This window comes from Athene noctua, chromosome Z (genome assembly GCF_965140245.1).
Source record: "Athene noctua chromosome Z, bAthNoc1.hap1.1, whole genome shotgun sequence".
Lineage (NCBI taxonomy): Eukaryota > Metazoa > Chordata > Aves > Strigiformes > Strigidae > Athene > Athene noctua.
In genome coordinates, this window is record NC_134077.1 from 22,008,496 (window position 1) to 22,028,771 (window position 20,276).

The 20,276-nt window shown below is 38.1% G+C and overlaps 1 protein-coding gene across 7 annotated transcripts in view; it reads right to left on the reverse strand.

The window, feature by feature from the left end:
* Positions 1 to 20,276, reverse strand: part of PDE4D (phosphodiesterase 4D) — a 633,293-nt gene that overhangs the window by 223,208 nt on the left and 389,809 nt on the right. The window contains exon 2 of one of the 7 annotated variants that reach the window (XM_074932343.1): positions 12,688 to 12,803. The exons of the other annotated variants lie outside the window; for them this stretch is intronic. Within the exon in view, the coding sequence (XP_074788444.1) occupies positions 12,688 to 12,698 (11 nt within the window). The 5' untranslated portion in view covers positions 12,699 to 12,803. The remainder of the gene's footprint in view (positions 1 to 12,687; positions 12,804 to 20,276) is intronic. 7 annotated transcript variants of the gene reach the window in all.

Sequence of the window (20,276 nt, forward strand, 5' to 3'; positions counted from 1 at the left end):
GCATGCATCCAGAAAAAAATGATCTTACTTTGACATATTTCAGAAATAATCTGTCTGCAGGTAATTAGACCATATCCAAATCACTACCAACTAATTTTAGTAGAAGCACATAGTATCATTTTTATTATCCTTTATTCATATTCTCAAACCCTAGTGAAACAGAGGAAACTACTATTCTATCTCTTCAGGAATTCCATTCATTGTGGCACACGGTATATATGTATGAATATTGTCTGTATCAAATTTTGACAATGTCTGCAAAGCTTTTAAAAGTTAGTTTGATTTGTGTTTGGCACCAGGAAATAACCAGATATTAAAGAATAGTTATGAAAATCTTATTTTGCTGTATGAGACATTTTATGTAAGATTTTAACTCTTATTACTGTTATTATATTGCACTTCTATTTAAACTAGATGGCCTCAGCCAGTGTCATGGGCTTCACTAGACTACAGAACATTTTAAGGAAAAGGCAGATGTTACTCACATTCACAGCCCAAGTATATGAAAAGATTTTTATTGATCTATACACTCAGTTTGTCCACTAACTAGACCTTTCTTCTTGTGACAAGAGTCTCTTCCCAGAAATATCCTGAATGACAGAAAACTGACAGATTACATCAAAATCGTTTGGCCATATGTGACTTTTTTTTTTTTTTTAAATAAGATATGGTCTGCACAGAATACAGAAATAGTTAAGAATCTTCTTTTTTATATTAATAGATTGTACAAAGCTTCCACACACCTCCCCCTTTCAATTGTTTTGAAGATTTTCCCTTTATATACATTTATTTGTTTAACTCTCCTGCTGTTGAGCATTACCTGACTGAAGAACATGGGCAACTACCTCTCAGCAAATAAAAATCTGAGAATATAAGTGTCACTTAATTCTTCTCTCCTTTACTGATGAATATTTGATTGTCCTTCCTACCTTTTAGAGGATTAATTTATGGAAAAAACATACTCCTGATTTACTCCTAAAAAAGATTATTGCAGGAATTGTCCAAAAACTTGCTCATATATTTTTATTATGAATGTACTCTGACTGACAATGATCTGAGAAATTATGCTATGAGTCTCAAGAAGTGTCAGCCAAAACAAACACACAAACTAAAGTCCCTAACAAAAGGGTCATATAATAAAGTTGTGAATAAGAACATGCTCTTACTTATACCACTGCACAGTTTGCACAGACATACTATGAGTCCAACTATTATATATGGGGATAACAAAAACGGTTTTATACAGTACATATCAAACACACATGCTGGAATAGACCTCAGGTTCAAAGGAGCGAGACAAATATTCACTAATGGCATATGCTTGGCAAGACTTCACAATGTTTTGTCATACTCTGCACTTAAAACTGCCTTCCAAAGATGAATCTGTTTTTAACATGCACTCTTCTAACTCTGCCAATACACACTTCTGCTACTGAAGCGTGGGAGTTCATACTGCTGCCCTTCAAGACCCTGTTTTAAATTGACTCCTGCAGACTTTTCTTCCCTTTATTCATTAAATACCCCAGAGAAGCTTTCAGGAAGGACTTTCTATTCTCTCACATATTATAAAGCCATTAGAATAGCCACACTGGGTCCATTCAGCTGAGCACCCCAACTGCCACACTGGCCAAGAAGCCTACCATTTATTTGACATACATCCTAATGACAAAACTAGAAAGGTTCTATAGATTGAATTTCAGTAATCATGTAGCAGAAAAATCATCTTGTTCTGGCAGAAAAAATATTTAAGCATATAAAGCAGCTGATAAATGCAAGCAATTAAAAAATCAAGAGTTCTTACTAAACTCTGTCTCGAGCCATGGTCAGTGTCACTGTATATAATGTTACTTATTAAAAAACATTAATGACATACTGCTGTAGTTACACAGCAGAACAATTCTGTTTATTCATCTCTCCAAATGAACATCTTCCTTGAACATCCCTTGAACGTCAGCTGCTACTACTATATTTAGAATAGTAAGGTAGCAATGCCAACATTGTTTTTTGAATAGGCAAAATAAAGACATTTTAGAAATGCTAGGTGCTTTTAATATGCATTACTTCTGTAGCATACTGACTACAAATTTGGCAGTTTAGGCTTAGATTTGTATATTCTGTACAGGTTAATAATCAACTAATTTCTGAACCCATTTCTTAGGTATATACTTTTATTCTTTTTATGTGATATAATCTTCCATGGATTTATTTCTTATTTTGCCAAAACCAAACATGTATCATGTATTTGCACGCTATTCATCAAGGCTAAATTAAAATTTACAATGTACAGGTGAAAGACTATGTATCCCATTACAGGTTTCCATGGAAAACTAATTTTCAGAAAGATATTTTCCATTGGAAATTGCCAGTATACGAAGGTTATAATTTCTGGTTAATTTTCAACTTTCATGAGTTGTTTTATTAATAACTCCATTAATAAATCAAAGAATTATGCTGTCCTCTTTAACACTATTATCAAGACTTTCTGATTCCCATAAAAACACTTCAAAGAGTACACATCTTTCTTCTGTATAAGTTGACATCCACATTCTATGACATTTGAAAAGGTACAGTATTCATCTAATAGCATTCATTATCTGTTCACAACATGATCTAACTAGTCTCTCTTAAAACCCTCCTTTAAAAGCAAAACAAAAGAAAACCCCCAAAACTATTGTCCACATGGCTCTCACGCTCCACACAAATAATCCATGAGAGAAAGAAAACGAGGACATGTCTACAGCTTAGACTAATGAAAAAAAGGTCGAGTGATATCTTTTCCTGAAGGCATAAGAGTTGCAAGTTCTACGTTGTCTAGTAAAAAGGAGAAACTGTTGCTCTAAGAAAGGAACTGTAGCGTAATTACGGTATATAGCTTGATGGTGTTCCTAACAAGCTGAATTATTCTTGCTCTGAGGAATTTTCACAGTACTTTGTTTACAACACTGTTTAATATGATCTACCACTCTAAAGACTTAAGGGTTTCTTTAGGAATTAAAGCTTAAATATCTCTTCCTATGTTTCAATTAGAATCACTCTTAAACTCCTGAGTGTCTCATAGTAGTCCTGAAGTCACAGCAACCTCTTAGATTTGAGCGTGGAGAAAAGCGAGGGTATGTATCCATACGTATAGCTGAGCTGCATGACAACCTCCCTTTTGCTTTTGGTCATACACTCCTACTGCTTTTGTTGTGTTGGCTAGGGTGCTCATATGAGCCCTTGGTGTACTGATTCAGCTTGTTAAGTGAAAGAGCTAGAACAAAAGTATGCAGTGTTTTGCTAGGCTAAGCATTCAAACTTCTACAATGAGACAAGTTATTCCATAAGGATACCGACATCTTTCCATCAAGAGTGCCTAGTGAGACATCCCCGAATGTAATATCTACAGTAGTCTGTCTTTAGACAGGTGGGTCCCATCCTTATTGCCCCATTTGTAGAAAAGTTGAACATTTTCATTGCTAAGAGATGAGAGATTTGAGCAAAAATCAAGACCTTGGCACTTAAATTCAGCACATAAAATACTTAATGTGCATTTCTTCCATTAATCTTCCAGTGTCTGACAACAGAAGCACTGCTACTAGTTTATCTGTTCAGGTTACTGTAAAGATAAATATACCATTTCTCAAGGCCTCAGGTACTATACTTCTAAACATTTCAGAAAAGTGATCAAAGGAACTGACAATTTCTTTTCCTTGTCAGTACTCACAATGTTATATAGATTTTGGAACTGAGGTGTGGGTTTTGTTTTTTTTTAAAAAAAAAAAAAAGATAGGGACTCTCTACAAAGAACAGTGAAGATAAAATAAAAAGCAGTCAATCCTGTCTACCTCATTGCTTACATGAGACTAAGGTACTTTGCAAAAGCTGACAATTATACAACTGAAGACTATCAGTCCATGTATGCAGGGTCAAAATTAAGTTTCTAAAGTAAGGATAATTTAATCCTTTCCAAAATTAGAATGTCAAAATTTGCAACACAGAATTTTCTTAATGCATTTTTTTTTTTCGTATGGAGTTTCAAGTATGTTGCAGAAGATTGAAACTGAAAAATGGTGAAAATATTCAGCTATGAAAATGATGCAAAAATCATAGTCTGTATGCAAGAAAAAAATTCCCACTTTCCACGGAGATACTACAAGTACTGCACTTCAACATTTCCACTGTGATAGCTGTAACATTTTGTGTTGCACCGGCCATACTACACCAAATTAAAACAAGAGTATTGAACGCTTTTCCTTGCTATCATCATCCAAACTCCTGATCTCTGCTAGAAATTAACTTCAGTCACTGCAGAAAAAATTGTGTGCTGATTTGCACTGAATATGCTTTCACATACAGGGGCATAGCTTCTGCACTACTGCATGTGGCATTGTGACAGGTATGCTATTATGATTTTCTTTTGAAATAAAAGAACAGGTTTATTTCTCTTGCAGGAAGTGTTGGGTAGGGTTTCCTTTCTGGTTTTAAACTGTTGAAAATAATTAATAGTTAGTTGTCCTCTATTCCCTATGCAATGGATATATCTGTTTCTGGTCTATGACTATTACAGATAAGTTCTGATTTCTATCAAGATAAAACAAACCCCACCACCATCTCATAGGAAATAATTTTCTATAAAATGACTTAGTTCTATGAAATGTGTCACTGCTTCCCAGGGTAAGCTGCAGAGCAAGAGTTAGGGAAAACAATATACTCACTAAGTATTTGCAAAAATTACTTCACACCCCTCTCAAATTTGATGAGCATGTGTTGAAGATAAGTGTTAAAGTGAGAAGAAAAAGAAAAATAAAGCCATCATCTCACCTTTGTATTGTAATCATTCACTCATAATCATTTACAGTAATGGGTAAGAAAATATCATCACAAAGCTTTTGAAGTTTTGTAGCAAAGGCTGGTTTCCTCTTCACCATTTTAAATTTGAAGTCCATTCAAACTTGTTAAACATACGGCTTTGCTAAAGACTACCAATGAAGGGTACATACTCCTGTTATCAGAGCCTTAAAACAGTGAAGAAAATTAATTCTGCTCTGTAGCGTTTACACCAGTCAGAATCTTAAAAAAGCTAGGAGTGACAATTGCCAACATTTGAATGTCCTCTATGGTTGAGGTTAAAACTATGAACAATCATCAGATGACACATGATGTCATATTAGGAAAACTGCACTGCAAAGCACTGAGACAAAGGTAGGCAACTTATTTCTGGTGCTGAATTTGGGTGAATTATAAAGGTCACAATCCATTTTGTTTTCTGTGTCAGTGTAGATCCTATTGTGGACAACTGACAGATTTTACCCCCTCAGGATGGTGGAAATGAGAAGAGCCAGCACAATCAGTCAGAAAAGACTGTAATGGCACTCTTAGACTTGTCATATGATCTTTTTAACTTTATATGTTTGACACAGTTGAACATCATGTAGATTGTTTGAACATTTTGAGAACTGCTCTACCTCCAATATGGCAGTCTTGCTTGAATGGGGATGAAGCAAGCTTTCATGTTTGATGGGATTGATACTCTCTTCTTTGATGGGAAGATACACTCTGTTATCATAGCAGGACAGAACTCAAAAAGATAGTGAGGAACTTACGGTCTTCTTATCTATTCAGACAGACTTTGTCACCCTTGAAAAATTGAGCTCTTTTTCAAAAATCATAGAGAAGACCCTGCATAGTGCTGTTCTTTTGATATAACAAACCAAGGCTCAAAGTAAAATTTTGAAGATATTACTGGTGAATGAATACCCTGATTTCAGTGGAATTCTACAACCACTTCAAGAACTAATTTCAGTTCATGTTGCTGTGAAGAGGCCTTCAGGGAGATTTGGCCACTATTGTGCTCAAAGCCTTTTTACTCTTCAGTTGAGGAAGTAGCCATTGGAAGAAAAAATCTGCAGAAAGCAGTGGTCTAACCAGAGCAGTTTGGAAAAGGCCAAAATGAGACAGGGAGGTGATTTTAAGTCTCAGGCAGGAACACATTCTTTGGTATGAAGAGAAACATTCTTTGTTTCTCTGGTGCAAAGTACGTAACAGACTCACTTGTGGTGACTTTGCATTTGGATGAAGTATCTGAACATAACGTGAAATCAGACCTTGGAGCTAGGTAAGTAGATTAAATTTCTATTCTGGATGTAGTCATTGTACATTGTAGATCCTTTCCAAACCAACTATACAGATCTACCTGCACTCTCTACCTACACAACCAGAGTGCAGAAGATGTGGCCTCATCCAAATACGGTTTCAGAATAGGGGCAAATTTTCTATTGGGAACCCTAGCAACTAAAAAGCATCAGACCCACCATGGCTTATGCCTGGCAAGTCAGTTTCATTTCAGTGACAAACTCTTGAGGCAGAAAAGGCTAAGATGTAGAAGTAGCCAGAGTTAAATTTTGTAGGATAGCATCATGATATAGTAATGTACAACTACATGAGCAAGGTCTCAAAATATGATTTTCACTTTTTAGAAGACTAAAATATTTGGAGACAGGACAAGCTTTTGTTCTGGAAGCCTCCACTGAAAAAGCAAGTCCTGTCTTGAACATCACACTTAAGCTTAAAAATACACAAACTATTCTAGAATAAATCTCTACAGAAGGAATGGAAAAAAAGATCTAATAGATACCGCTGTTGTTGCTCTGCCACTTTGTGGCCTAATAACAAAAATGTAATGAAATTATCCAGAGATACTAACAACAGTAAAGTCCAATAAAATGTCCAGAAACTTAACAATCTAAACAGATTTCCCAAACTAGCTTTTTATGCCATTCTCTTTAAAAAAAAAAAAAAAAAAAAAAAAGAACAAGAAGCAAGCTGTAATAAGGACTGTATTCTTAGCCTTTGCTAGTCTTATATTTCACAAGGTTGGGGAGGACAGACAGAGCATATGTCCAAAGGATGCTGGAACAGGGGAGAAGATGAGGAATAGAGTTCTGCTGAGAAAACAGGGCAGGAGGGGATGAGAGAGGGGAATGACAGGAAGAGGAGCAGGGAAATCCATGGTTTCTCAGCAATGCTGAAAATTTCCTGTGGATCTCTGGTGACAGGGTGCAGACTGGCATGTTGTACTGTGCATGTTAGTTCCAGGTCCAAACTCGAATTGAGTAAAGCCATCCAACTTGAGGAAGAGGCAGGAAACTACTCTTCTGGACTCAACAGGACGATATTAAAACATTGTTGTGAATGGCATCCAACAGCCATGACATTTTTTTACAGAGGGTGCAGAAGATATGAACTGCCACAATCTCGTGTTGTAGGAATAGAAAACTGTCTTCTTATTACTTACTCAGTGGTGTAATTTAGAAAAGTCTGTTAAAAGATTACTACCTTAATATCAGCCACAAACCCAAAATTAAATAGAAAAACCCAGCTCCCACAATTTCCTTCTAGATACCTTGTATTTTATATCTTCAAGAGAGACCAAAATCAGCTAGCCCTATAGTCCAGATTTATTTGTACTGGGATTTTTCAGCAGTCTCTGAACAAACTATGTGGTATGAGGCATTTTACATACATTCCAAATATGGAAAGTCTGCAGTATGTTCCTTTCTAATTATCTGATGTTGTCTTAAACATGTGAGAGTATTTGCCTCAAATGGAGATACGAACAAAGATTCTGAGCTTATCTCAGCTTCAGCAAGTCAAACTAGGTACACTTCCATTTCTGCTGTCATCAGCATAGCACACACTACCCATGACTGCTTCTCTTTTATTAGCACATTTGTTCCAATACTATGAATACACTCCTGTCCCTATGAGTACACAGCTTTAGTTCTTTTAACTGCCTCTAAGAAGGTATGTTATTTGCTCTTTTGAAGAACACATTTCCAGTGTTTAATTCTGTGTCTACACTACAATGCAGCAAGTATGGAAATGACAAGGAAAATGCATTCTAAACCCAGTAAAAGCCCACTGTACGCTTGACAACAAAAGTTTCATTTAAAAAAAAAAATTCTAATACTCAAGCTTTTAAGTCGGTAAGACTCTGCTACTAAATACATGTCTTGCATCCAGTCTTCCTCTAACAGAACAGCTGCATATTAAATTGGTTTGACAAAACATGTTAGAAAAACATTAGTAGAAGTAGCTAGAACTATTCCAGTTAAAATGTCAATACTGAAAAAACAAAAATAATAGGTTAAAAAAAAAAAAACAACTCCAAAGCAAGGCTGCATTTTAGTTCAGCTTGGTCTAAGTTTATGAGCACACAATTATGTTTGTGCCATTTCTCGGCACTGTCACTTGTGCATGCATGAGATAACTGAAAGCTGTTGTGCACATACACAAGATATTACCTAAATAATACAGTTTGCACAGTTGAATGGTCCCTGCACAAATAAATAAAGACCCTACCTGAAATATGCCTGTTTATTTTGCTTGGTAAAAAGGAACTCATTCTACTTTCCAAGCCCCAATTCCTTTTCTCTTAGGGACACCTTTCTGAACAGTTCTATTATTTATGCTCTGAGGATGGTAATAAAGGAATTGCAGTAGCCAGTTCTCAACAAACTGCTTGTGAAGTGACTCACAAAAGTCAGATTCAACCTTATTTTCTGTCAGAAAGCATTCAGCACTATGAAATGTTCTTCTACAAACAGTGCAAGGTTTGTCAGATCCATGTTTCACAGTTGAATTTTACTATATCATGGGACTCACACCTCTCCCCGAAAGGGTGTTTTAAATGAGAATAAAGAAGCTTAAAGTTATAGGCAATGGACACATAGTCATGGGGTGCGGGAGTTATATATATTCTAATGCACATTAAAACTCTCCTTTCACATGCAATGCATTATTTTGAAGGAAAATATTGTGGGACAGTATATTCTTTCATTTAAAAAAAGCTTTACAGTACTGTGCTAGTTACTAATTTTTTTTTGTTATAAAATTACAAAGCAAAATATATTTTTTTTTAAATCCCCAAGCAAGACATTTTCCATTCCATGACAGCTCAGAAAAGGATATATTATTTTAGTATCTTAGGCAGCAAAATATAGGAACAGTAGGTAGTTTGTATGAAATTTTAAACTACTTATAATGAAGTCTTAATTAGCTTTTCCATTTCCCTATTACAGCCACATAAATTTTACTATGTCAGAACCACCATGTTGCCCTCTAGAGGTTGATTTAGCAATGTACTCCATACTAAACCATGCTGTTTGCCTGAATATTGTTACCTCCTATGCACCTAAATTATGATATCATACAATCACAGAATGGTTTGTGTTGAAAGGGACATTAAATATAATTTAGTTCTGCCATGGGCAGGGACACCTTCCACTACACCAGGTTGCTCAAAGCCCCGTCCAGCCTGGCCTTGGACACTGCCAGGGAGGGGGCAGCCACAGCTTCTCTGGGCAGCCTGTTCCAGTGTCTCACCACCCTCACAGTAAAGAATTTCTTTTGTGTATCTAATCTGAATCTACACCCTTTCAGTTTAAGACCATTACACCTCATCCTATCCCTACAACCCCTGATAAAAAGTCCCTCCCCAACCTTCCTGTAGCCTCCTTTAAGTACTGGAAGGCTGCTATAAGGTCTCCTTGGAGCCACTCTACCGCCTCTCCTTCCCTGCCTATCTCTCCTGAAGAGCTTGTAGTCATCAATTGTGACACTCCAGTCATGTGAGGCATCCCACCACGTTTCTGTGATAGCTACTATGTCATAGTTCTTGTGTTGCATCATGGCTTCAAGCTCTCCCTATTTGGCTTATACTGCGTGCACTAGTATAGGAAAGGTTCTCCAGCGCCCTGATCATCTTTGTGGCTTCCTCTGGACCTGCTTTAGTAGGTCCGTGTCCTACTTATGTTGGGGGCCCCAGAGCTGGACACAGCACTGCACATGGGGTCTCATGAGAGCAGAGTAGAGGGGGAGGATCACCTCCCTCACTGCCACACTTCTTTTGAAGCAGCCCAGGATACGGTTGGCTTTCTGGGCTGTGAGTGCTGGCTCATATTCCGTTTTCCCTTTCAGTGCGACCATCCAGTCAATTCCTCACCCACTGAGTGGTCCATCCTTCAAATCCATGTCCCTCCAATTTGGAGACAAGGATGTTGTGTGGAACAGTGTCCAATGCTTTGCACAAGTCCAGGTAGATGGCATCAGTTGCTCTTCCCTCATCCACCAACCCTGTAACCCCATCGTAGAAGGCCACCAAATTTGTGAGGCATGATTTGCCCTTAGTGAGGCCATGTTAGCTGTCAACAATCACCTCCTTATTTTCCATGTGCCCTAGCATAATTTCCAGGAGCATCCCCTCTATGATCTTGCCAGGCACAGAGGTGAGGCTGGTCTGTAGTTCCCCAGATCTTCCTTTATTCCATTTTTAAAAATGGAGGTTATGTTTCCCAGTCTCTGGGAACTTCACTGGACTGCCACCACTTTTCAAATATGATGGATAGTGACTTGGCTACTTCATCTGCCAGTTGCCTCATGACTCGCAGATGCTTCTCATTAGGTCCCATGGATTTGTGCACCTTCAGGTTTCTTAGATGGTCTTGAACCTGATCTTCTCCTACAGTGGGCGGTTCTTGTCCCAGACCCCACATTTGCCCTCTGTGTCCTGGGTGGTGTGGTTGGAGCCCTTGCCAGTGAAGGGTAAGGTAAAAATGTCATTGCGTAGCTCAGCCTTCTCCATCCTGGGTAACCAGGACTCCCACTTCCTTACGGAGAGGGCTGACATTTTCCCTAGTCTTCCTTTTATCACTGATGTACCTATGGAAGCTTTTCTTGTTGCCCTTGATGTCCCTGGCCAGATATAATTCTAGAAGGGCTTTGGCTTTCCTAACTTGATCCCTAGCTGCTTGGACTGTTTCTCTGTATTTTTCGCAGGCTACCTGTCTTTGCTTCCACCCTCTGTAGGCTTCCTTTTTATGTTTGAGCTATTATGTTTGAGCTATTATGAAAAGCTTTAAAATTATGTCTTTATTATATTATTAGGCAGTATGAGTCTGCCTAACAGTCTCAGAACAAATACAGAAGTTTTAAAGATCTCAGTACAGAGTAGCTGTGTAGATTTATCAAGAGAGAAAACTGCATCAAACACCACAAAAAGAACACATTAAGTGTGAATACAAACAATATGTGTGGCTTTTGATTTGTCACTGTTGTTCCTTTAATCTTTTTTTTTTTTTAATTGGAAGAATGCTTGATTTTAATAGTGGATTGAATAAATTAACTACATATTATAGACAAAAATAAGTTTGCATTAAAAATAGACATGACAATCTCCTATTTTCAGAATACTGTAGCCTTATAAGGCAATATTCCTGCATGAACATTTTCAGTTTTTGAAAAGCTGAAGAAGCCATTCTTTATAATGAAGGAAATGTTGACCCTATTCTTTTTACTTTTAGGCAAGACATCCCTACAGCTGCAATAAAGACTGTCTATAGTCTTCTCCTCTTCAGTCTTTGAATCTTTCTTCAGGTGAAATCTTTTCAATGGAACTATTTTCATTTCCATTTTCCAAACTCCATCTAGCTCAAAAATATTTAAATTTTTGTCACTGTTTCAGGTACATGTGTGTGTGCCTGTGCCTCTGTATGTGTGTCAATAGAAGTGTAGGGCAACTTAATATAGGCAGAATATAATTAGGCAAACTAAAATTCATGCAAGATTAAAGTTAATCATTTTTCAATCCTATGTCAGGAAAGCTTTAATGACTATCAAGCCCTAGGTCTTGAGATCTGCAATGAAACATGTGGAGATTCCTAAGCCAGTACCAGTCTTGGGGGATTCATCCAAGTACTGGAAAGAGCACATAGATGGAGGGGATCCATCTCTGACAGTTCAGCAGTCTTCTGTGTCATACCCAGGACCCCTGGAATCCCCTACAGTACCACTAAACTCACACTGAGGACCTTCCCAGGTGACATCACCACTTCCAACATCTTTGGTTAGGTCCTGAAAAGCACTGTAGTGTGAGATTTCATGTTTCTGCTGCAAAAACTTTCACTTGTGTCATTTTCATTGTAATTACCTTTTTTTTTTAGCTTCCTCCTTCTCCCTCTTTTTCTCTTCCTTGGCCTTCTAACTAAAAGCAATCAGTCCTAGTTTGCTAAGGGTGCATCCTGCATTCCTGTAACTACAATAGAAACTATCAGTAATGTTGTAAACAGCTTCAGTTCAGCACATGACAGCCAGATTTTGGAGAAGCCCAGAAGGCCATCTGTTTTACCTGAGATTGCTTCACCAAATGGATGTAAGAAGAACTGCCAGGAACCACAGTTAGTGACATTTTTTCCCACTTTTTACTTTTCTTTGTTCTTCCCTTTTTCCCTTCAAAGAAGCAAGGTCAAATTGTACTTCATAATAAGAGCATCACCCCCACTTTAGATAGCTTATGTAACCCTTCTCCCAAAAGGGCAATTTCTTCCATCTTTGATATGATCCAAGTAACTGTCAAATACAAAGATTTCTGCCATCAAAACTCTCTGGTTATGCTCTATTTCAACCTCCTAGAAAATAAAAAGCCTTTACATTAATCATGTCATCATGGGCTGTCAAGAGGAGGGAGTGCTGCCTGCAGTTCGCCTGGGCAGCCCACAAATACAATGAGCATGTTCTTCATGAACTGTTCTTCATGAACAGTTGCTGTACGCAGCTTCTCTCCTCTCACCAATTCTACACAAACTAATGTGTGTGGTTGCATTCTTCCAAAATATAAAGTAGATGAGCATGTAAACCAAACAGAATTCTTACCACATGGCCATTCATTTTTGTTGTCTTGGTTTTTACCTCTTTTGTTGCACTTCGAGAAGGTAGAGAGGAATGTTAGGTTTTCTGTCAGTTTAATGAAGAATACAGAGACTACTTACCTAGAAAACAGAACATTAAGAAAGGAATTATTAGAACATGGAAGCTTACAATTTTTACTGACATCATTAGGACATACGAGTATTTACAGAAGGAAAATGCATTGTTTCTATTTAGATATCAATGCTATTTTTTTATGTCACTGCACCATGAACGTGAACATAGCACACAAATAATATAAGGACACTGTATTTCTTTGATATTCAAAATTATTTCCAAATTTTGTTATGGATCTTCTTCTTACAGGCACTGTTCATTAAGAAGTCTCTTAGAATTCTTAATATTTGATACAGCACTTACATTTGATAGCATCTGTACAACATTTTTGTGGACAAGCTCATATAAATTTTTATTTCAATTATCAACTACAGAATTAGCTATCAACACATTTTTGTGCAGTTGAGTTTCAACTTAATTCTTAGCTTAGTATTATAAATTATAATTATACTTACTAGTATCAAAATATGTACGTAAAATGCAAACTCTCAGATCTTCATAGAAAATGAAATTTTGCAGCCAATATATATAGATAGATCAAATTTTAGATAGATTAGAAATGAAGTATTACAGGCATTTAATGATCACTAAAACTCCTTTGCTGTTTTAGTTCCATAAAAAAAATTCTGGGACAACAGAAAAATATTATAAAAATCACTTGAATTATAGGAAGAACTGTGTAAGAGAAAAAAAGAATGCTCTGCCTTTAAAATGTGGCTAGATCACCAGGAATTTTACCAGTGCTCATGACAGTGTTTCTCTCTAGTAACTTATCCAAATCATGCTAACAATAAACAGCAAAGAATTAGTCTTTTTAAGAATATCATCTTCAGTCCTCTAAAACCATATATTCTGTCACCTTAGTTACATACACAGGGAGGTTCCTCGCCGAAAGACCCCCACAACCTAAAAACATAAAACCAAAGAATAAAGCCCTATTTTTCAGTAGTATTGAATTTCCAACCTATTATACTTTCAACAGAAGTACCATGAAAATATTATTAATGAATGGCTGAATGCTCAATCCAGAAGCGATACCAAAGACCCTCATAAGGAATACAAGGCTATACAAATCAATACGACACATATTAGAAGTCATTGCTACTGTAAAACACCTCTCTTTATGCTCTTCTATTAATTATTTTTCTGGTTTGCTTTTGATGATTTCTTCCTCAGCAAAACCTGGTGTTGTTGACTAGCCTAACATCCAGACTTTCCAGCCTTCCCTATCTGCTTCCTCTTGGTATTGTCAACTAGACACAATTAATGGGACTCCAAGCACACACCAATCCAGATGTTAATCAATCACAGGTGCAAAACAGGAGAATACCAGAGTGGAATAGTTACTTGACTGTCTTTGAACTGATCAAACTGCCATGGATAGAAACTAAACTTTGTTTTCTAAATCCAGTTCTACTCAAGGGAAAAATCATTCCAAACATGTAACAAACTGTTTATAATCCTGGCGATCAAATGACTGTCACAAACTATGGTATTTATTACTCTAAATAAATAAATAAATGCCCCAAACATGAGATCTATTGAAAGGTGACAGGACAAGAAAACAATTTGTTATGTGCATCAACTGTTTATCATAGCCCCACTGTCCTGAATCTGTATTTTGTATTACTGTTAAATCACTGTTATCTGTTTGTTACAGGTCCTATAAATCTGCATGATAGCAACTGTGTGTGTATGACACATTCCTACAAATGCCATAACTATCTTGTATTAAAAATGCCATATTTTTTTCTATTCTTAATAGTTTTGCCTAATGGTTTAGAAAAGGATATTAGTAATACAACTCTAGAAGAAAAGTGTGGTAAAGAACATTTTAATCCACTTAATTTAGATGTGTTACAAAACTGACTTCTATATTGAACTTATAACTGGCTGAAGAAATTAGTATTATTAATTAAAGACCTCAGTACATGAAGGCTAATAATATTTATAATCAGGGGAAGCTGACTACTGATCCTTTCATGTTTTACATCTGTAGGTTGAGTTTCAAAACAGGTTTCTAAGACACCTCTTTTGCTTTCATGACAGCTATTCTGTGGCCCTTAGGGGACAGCAGAAATAAGAAGATTGTCAGAAAATACCTGTGACAAATGCCATGAGGAGCATTTTCATATTAAGGAAAAAATAAAATTCAGCAGTTAGCAAAAAATCTTTAATTTTAAGATTTTTTTGTTTTAATACATTAAGACAGTATAGAAATGAATGTTTTACTGTTGTATAGATAACTCTGCCAAGCAGCATAAATAGCTTTAGATGCTTCTTCAGACCCAGAGGATGAAAACAATACACATCCCTCCGTACTATCCTAAAATAGCACCATCTATCTCCTTCTCCCTTCATAGGTTTCTGTGATAAAAGAGCTGAAAAACAGTTTTTAGAAAAAGAAGATTCTGTATGTCATACAACCAGAAAGGGTTTTAGAGTAACTGGTTTAGCTTTAATTATGTTCTTCTTTCCTCTTTAACTAAAGAGGATATAGCTATTATGTATAAAGCTAGAACATTTCTGATTTTCAAATAGCCAGACTTTCAAAGGATACCAGCTTCTGACAAAGAGCTGTAGGTTTGCTTGTTGAAATACAGCTCATAGATCTACACTTCTCTCACCACAGCAGCAATAATTTATACACTCCTGGGTGTTCTGCAGTGTCACAGCTTCTGCAAGCTGCCACGGGACCAGGAAGAAGCTGGAAAGCTGTGCTCTGTAATTACATTGGACAGAGTCAAACCCAGGTTAATGTATTCTCTTCCTCAGTGGGGCTTATTAGCTTGTCTGCCAGACTGGCTTATTATCTCAGGCACTTCAGAGGTCTAAAGTAGAAGGCACAGGACTTTTTCACTGACACCAGGAAACTGGTGAGAGTCGAATGGAGGGCTGTCTCAGTGAGACACACAGTGAGGAATGTTGAAGGAACTGGTTCTGGATAGAGTGGATAAGGGGAGAGAGAGAATATTATTGCATTCAGCTACCTACAGGGAGGATACAGGGAGGTAGAGTCAAACTCTTGTCAATGATTTATAGAGAAAGGAGAAACAATAGTTGCAGTTTGCACAAAGTAATATTTTGAATGGACACAAGGAAAAAGTAATCTTCACAATGATGATGGTTAAGAACAGAAACTAGCTGCCCAGAATTGTTGTGGAAATCTCCACTCTAGATGCTCAGTGCTTCACTGGTGAAGGCCCTCAGAAACTTGGTCAAACTTTGATGTTAGCCCTGCTTTCAGCAGAGGATTGGATAGATAGCTTCCAGAGAATCCTTCCAAGCTAAATTATGATTCAGTGATTCTAACTGTAGCTACAACTACTAATAATATAATTTTCTAAAAAGAGAACAGAAATGAGAAACCCAAAGCATTCTTCGTTTCTTTCCCTTTTCTTGAAGTGATACTATGCATTTATCAGCTGTAGGCATCACTCTGTGCCCTCCCCACAATGGGACTGAATTTTGTATTCTGTGCTTTAAACTAACAGCTAACACTTCCCTGTTTCATTATGTACCATGTTATAAAACAGTTTTGCGACTCAGGAAAGGGAATAAACACTTCCTAAGAAGCAGACAGTGTTATCAGTATATTAGTTGTACCCCTTAAATGTGTAAATTGATACTTGCTTTCAATCTTTTCTAATTATTCTGTTTGAGATTTACTTTAATTCCTACAACAATTCTGAAATATTGTGGCTTGTACATGTGGATTCTGGGCTAGACTATGTTCTTTTCTCATAGGGTCTGGTGAAAGCAACATTATGGAAATTTCTCAAAGAAACAAAACCAGGCTGTGATATTAAATAAATTAAGAAAAGTAACATTTCTTGCCATACTGGATTAGTATTATAAGAGATTAAATATGTTATTTCATAATGTCTGTCTACCATTACCTATTCGGTCAGCCAGCCGTGCTTCCTAATGCTGTATGAGAGGGACAAATATCCTAGAAGCATTAGGTAGGGATGTATTTGTATGTTTTCCAGTCCACAAGAGGAGGATGGAAAGGATATACTTCTCTCATATTTAAATTAACTTCTCATAGTTTAAACATTACAATGGCCATCTTCCTGATATCCAAAATTATACACAACTTTAAAAAAAAGTTTCATCTTTGTACACTGTGCTGGGTTTTGTGTGGCAGGGTTTTTGATAGCAGGTGAGGGGGCTACAGCAGTGGCCCCCTATGAGAAGTTTCTCAAAGCTCGCCTGGCTCCAAGTTGGGCCTACCTCTGTGACAAGGCCAAGACAATCAGTGATGGTGTCTGTGTCTCTGTGACAACGTATTTAAGAAAGGAAACCTGAGAGAGAGTTGGGGGACTCGTGAGGAACAGTTATGAGGACACCTATGCAAACACTGAGGTCAGTGGAAGAAAGGAAGGGGAAGGGGGGGGAGGCGTGCCACTGCAGAGACCCCCCTGCAGCCACTGGTGAGATGGCAGGCACCTCCCCTGCAACCCATGGAGGTCACTGGTGGAGCAGATGCCCATCCACAGCCCATGGAGGACCCCACATCAGAGCAGGTGACTGCACCTGAAGAGTGCTGGGACTCTGTGGGAAGAAGTGCCTGCTGTTGTATTTCAGCACTGGGAGGACTGCAACATGTGGCTGCTGGAGCAGCCTGGGAATGTCTGGGGTCTGTGGGAAGAACACATGACAGAGAAAGTTTGTAGAGGACTGTCTTCTGTGAGAGGGACTCCACACAGGAGCAGGGGAAGAATCCATGAGGAAGAAGGAGTGTCAGGACTGATTCCACCCCCTATTCCCTGGACTTTGCACTGCTGGGAGGAAGAGGTAATGAAACTGGGAGCAAAGCTGAGCCAAGGAAGAAGGAAGGGGTGGGGGGAAGGTGTTCTTAAGATGTGGTAATGCTTCTCACTGTCCTACTCTGTCTGTTAAGTGCTGTTGTTAGTGTCTGAATTTTCTTCCCCTAACAAGTTTGTCTTTCGCCCATGGCCATAATGGGTGACTCATCCCTCCCTGTCCTTACATCGATTCCCAAGTCTTCTGCTTTATTTTCTCCTTCCCAGTCTTGAGGGAGAAAGGATGAGTGAGCAGCTGCATGGTGCTTAGCTGTTCTCTGGGCTCAAACCACAACACAAACTTACCTTCTTTACATGCAAGGCCAGTGTAAATTTATAATGTTCAAATCTTAGCATTGAGGGATAGACTCTTGGTGCTGTTGCAGAACTCCTAATTAAAGCTACAGCTGGAGGAAGAATTATAAGGACAAGAAGAAATCTGGAGCAATTTTAGTTTCTCCCAACAAATCCTCTCAGCCTTTTTGTAAAGCTCAATACCAGATGAAGAAGCATAATTTGCTTCTCACTACACTGCAGAATAAAAATATTTGCATAATGACTATTTGAAAGCTGACTGCTATATGGTACTGCCACCACACACAGAGCATTAGCTCTCCTTCTAGTCTTTTGTTTGTTCTTCTTAGGGAAAGAGATCAAAAATGCCCACTCTGAAAATGATCTTCAAATCCTGATGGTACACATCAGGCAGAGAAAGTAATCTCTGTGTGCTTCTGCTCCTAGTTTGGGACAGTGTAACACTGACAGCTAGAGGAACTGACAACAGGAGAGACATTTATGGTCGAATGTTATATGTGTTTTCATCATGAGAGGAATGATGTTAACTGCTGCCTACAGCGATATTTCTTACCACCCAAACTGTTTTCTTCCCTCTCTTTTCCTTCCCTACACTTTCTCTCTTTTATATACTTTCCTTACTTTTACATAAATTCACTGCCTTCATACTTGTCTATTTGGGAATGCTACTTAAAACATTTAGGACTCAGGCACGTGTTTAGCAAATGTCTGTGACTTTTGCTTTTTTCCAGTGGCCCATTTCCTCTACCCTCCCAGCTCACCCTGCAAGGTATCTCTATTGATGTTTCCAGGAAGAAGGTGGTGAAAGGGAATATGTGAGTGCTGCTGAGCCACTTCAAGCACAGAGGCTCACTTCAATGGCCACTGGAAGTGAGTTGCAGTAAGATACTGGATTTTGAACTGAAGTGGCCAAGAGGTGCTCTCAGGCTTCCTTTTCTGGCCAAGCTCTAGCAAATGCAAACATTGTGAGGAGATGGTAATAAAGGCATGGGGAGAGACAGATTCCTGTAATTATTTGCAAAATGATCACCTCATCCTGAAAAAGAAACCAATGAAGATCCTGCAGTTACATCACCAGGGAAGGTGATGGCCTAGAAGAGACTTCCCATCAGCAGAGGCAAGAGCAGCAGGGCAGTCACTAGCCCTCTTGTCAGAACAGCACCCTCTGTAACAAACCCCTGGAGAGCAAGAGCAGAAACTTCTTGCCCTTCCATGCAGCAGCAGATTGCTTTGTCGGTACTCCACCGGCAGCAGGTCCTGCAGGGATCTTGCATGACCATGTGGAGTGACTGAGAGTTTCAGTCCTGGCTACATCTACTTGCTGCAACAGCTCTGATGCCAGGGAGATCTGGCCTGTTCAGAAAGCTTGTTTCCCAGGAATACCAGGTAAGATAAAGCAGTGATGAGTTTTCACCTCCTGAACACATCATGTCCATACCTATGTCTCTAAGCCTTAACTGTAAGTATACCTTAATGTGCTCCCACTTTAAATTTATGCAGGCTTCTAATCACATAATCTGGAACCATGATGGACAATTTAAAGAGATTATTTAAAGGATCTCAGAGAAGTTCTAGTATTGAATAGCCTTCTACCCGCTGCTGCTCTGTCCTCTTCACCACTGCAATTCCTCTCCCCACAACCTCCCTAGTAATTAGGGTTTGGGAGTTATAATTCCAATAGTCTTCAAATATTTCAATGAAAAATATACCTCTGGAAAACAAATACAAGTAGCTGATAGTCTGATTTGATAGCTCTTCTTTTAAGATGATGTAATGCTTTGTGCATAACTATCTGACTACGCTAGCAGTAAGATGTGACAAATACGACATTTCTGATCTACTTTTGGAGTTGACTAGGACTGTATTTCAGAGCAAAACAACATATCTTACGTCATATTTTAAGGATTTCAAAAGTTGCTATGACAATGAGAATGCTGCCCTATTCACAGAAGTTATGAAAAATGGTTAATCACATCAGTGAAAGATGATCAAGATAACGCAAATGGCTTTATGTTTGTTAAAGGCAAAGGACACGCATAGAAAGGCATGGCTGGTCAAGTAATGCTATGTATCATCCTCTTCCAAAGACACCATCTTTTCTTATTATTACTTATTTATTGATAACGTCTGTATCCTTTTACTCAATAATACTTACCCAGGCAGGATCAGGAACTTTTATATGAGAACTGCTGTTATGTTGCTCATAATGGGGGAGACAGCACTTCTCAGGAACATGCCTATGAAGGGGTGAGCAGCTGCATGCAACTCTGGAAACACTTATCAAGAAATGACAGACATGCACAGAAGTGCTTCCCATAATTTCGAGTTGAACCAACAAAACTATGATCCATGCTG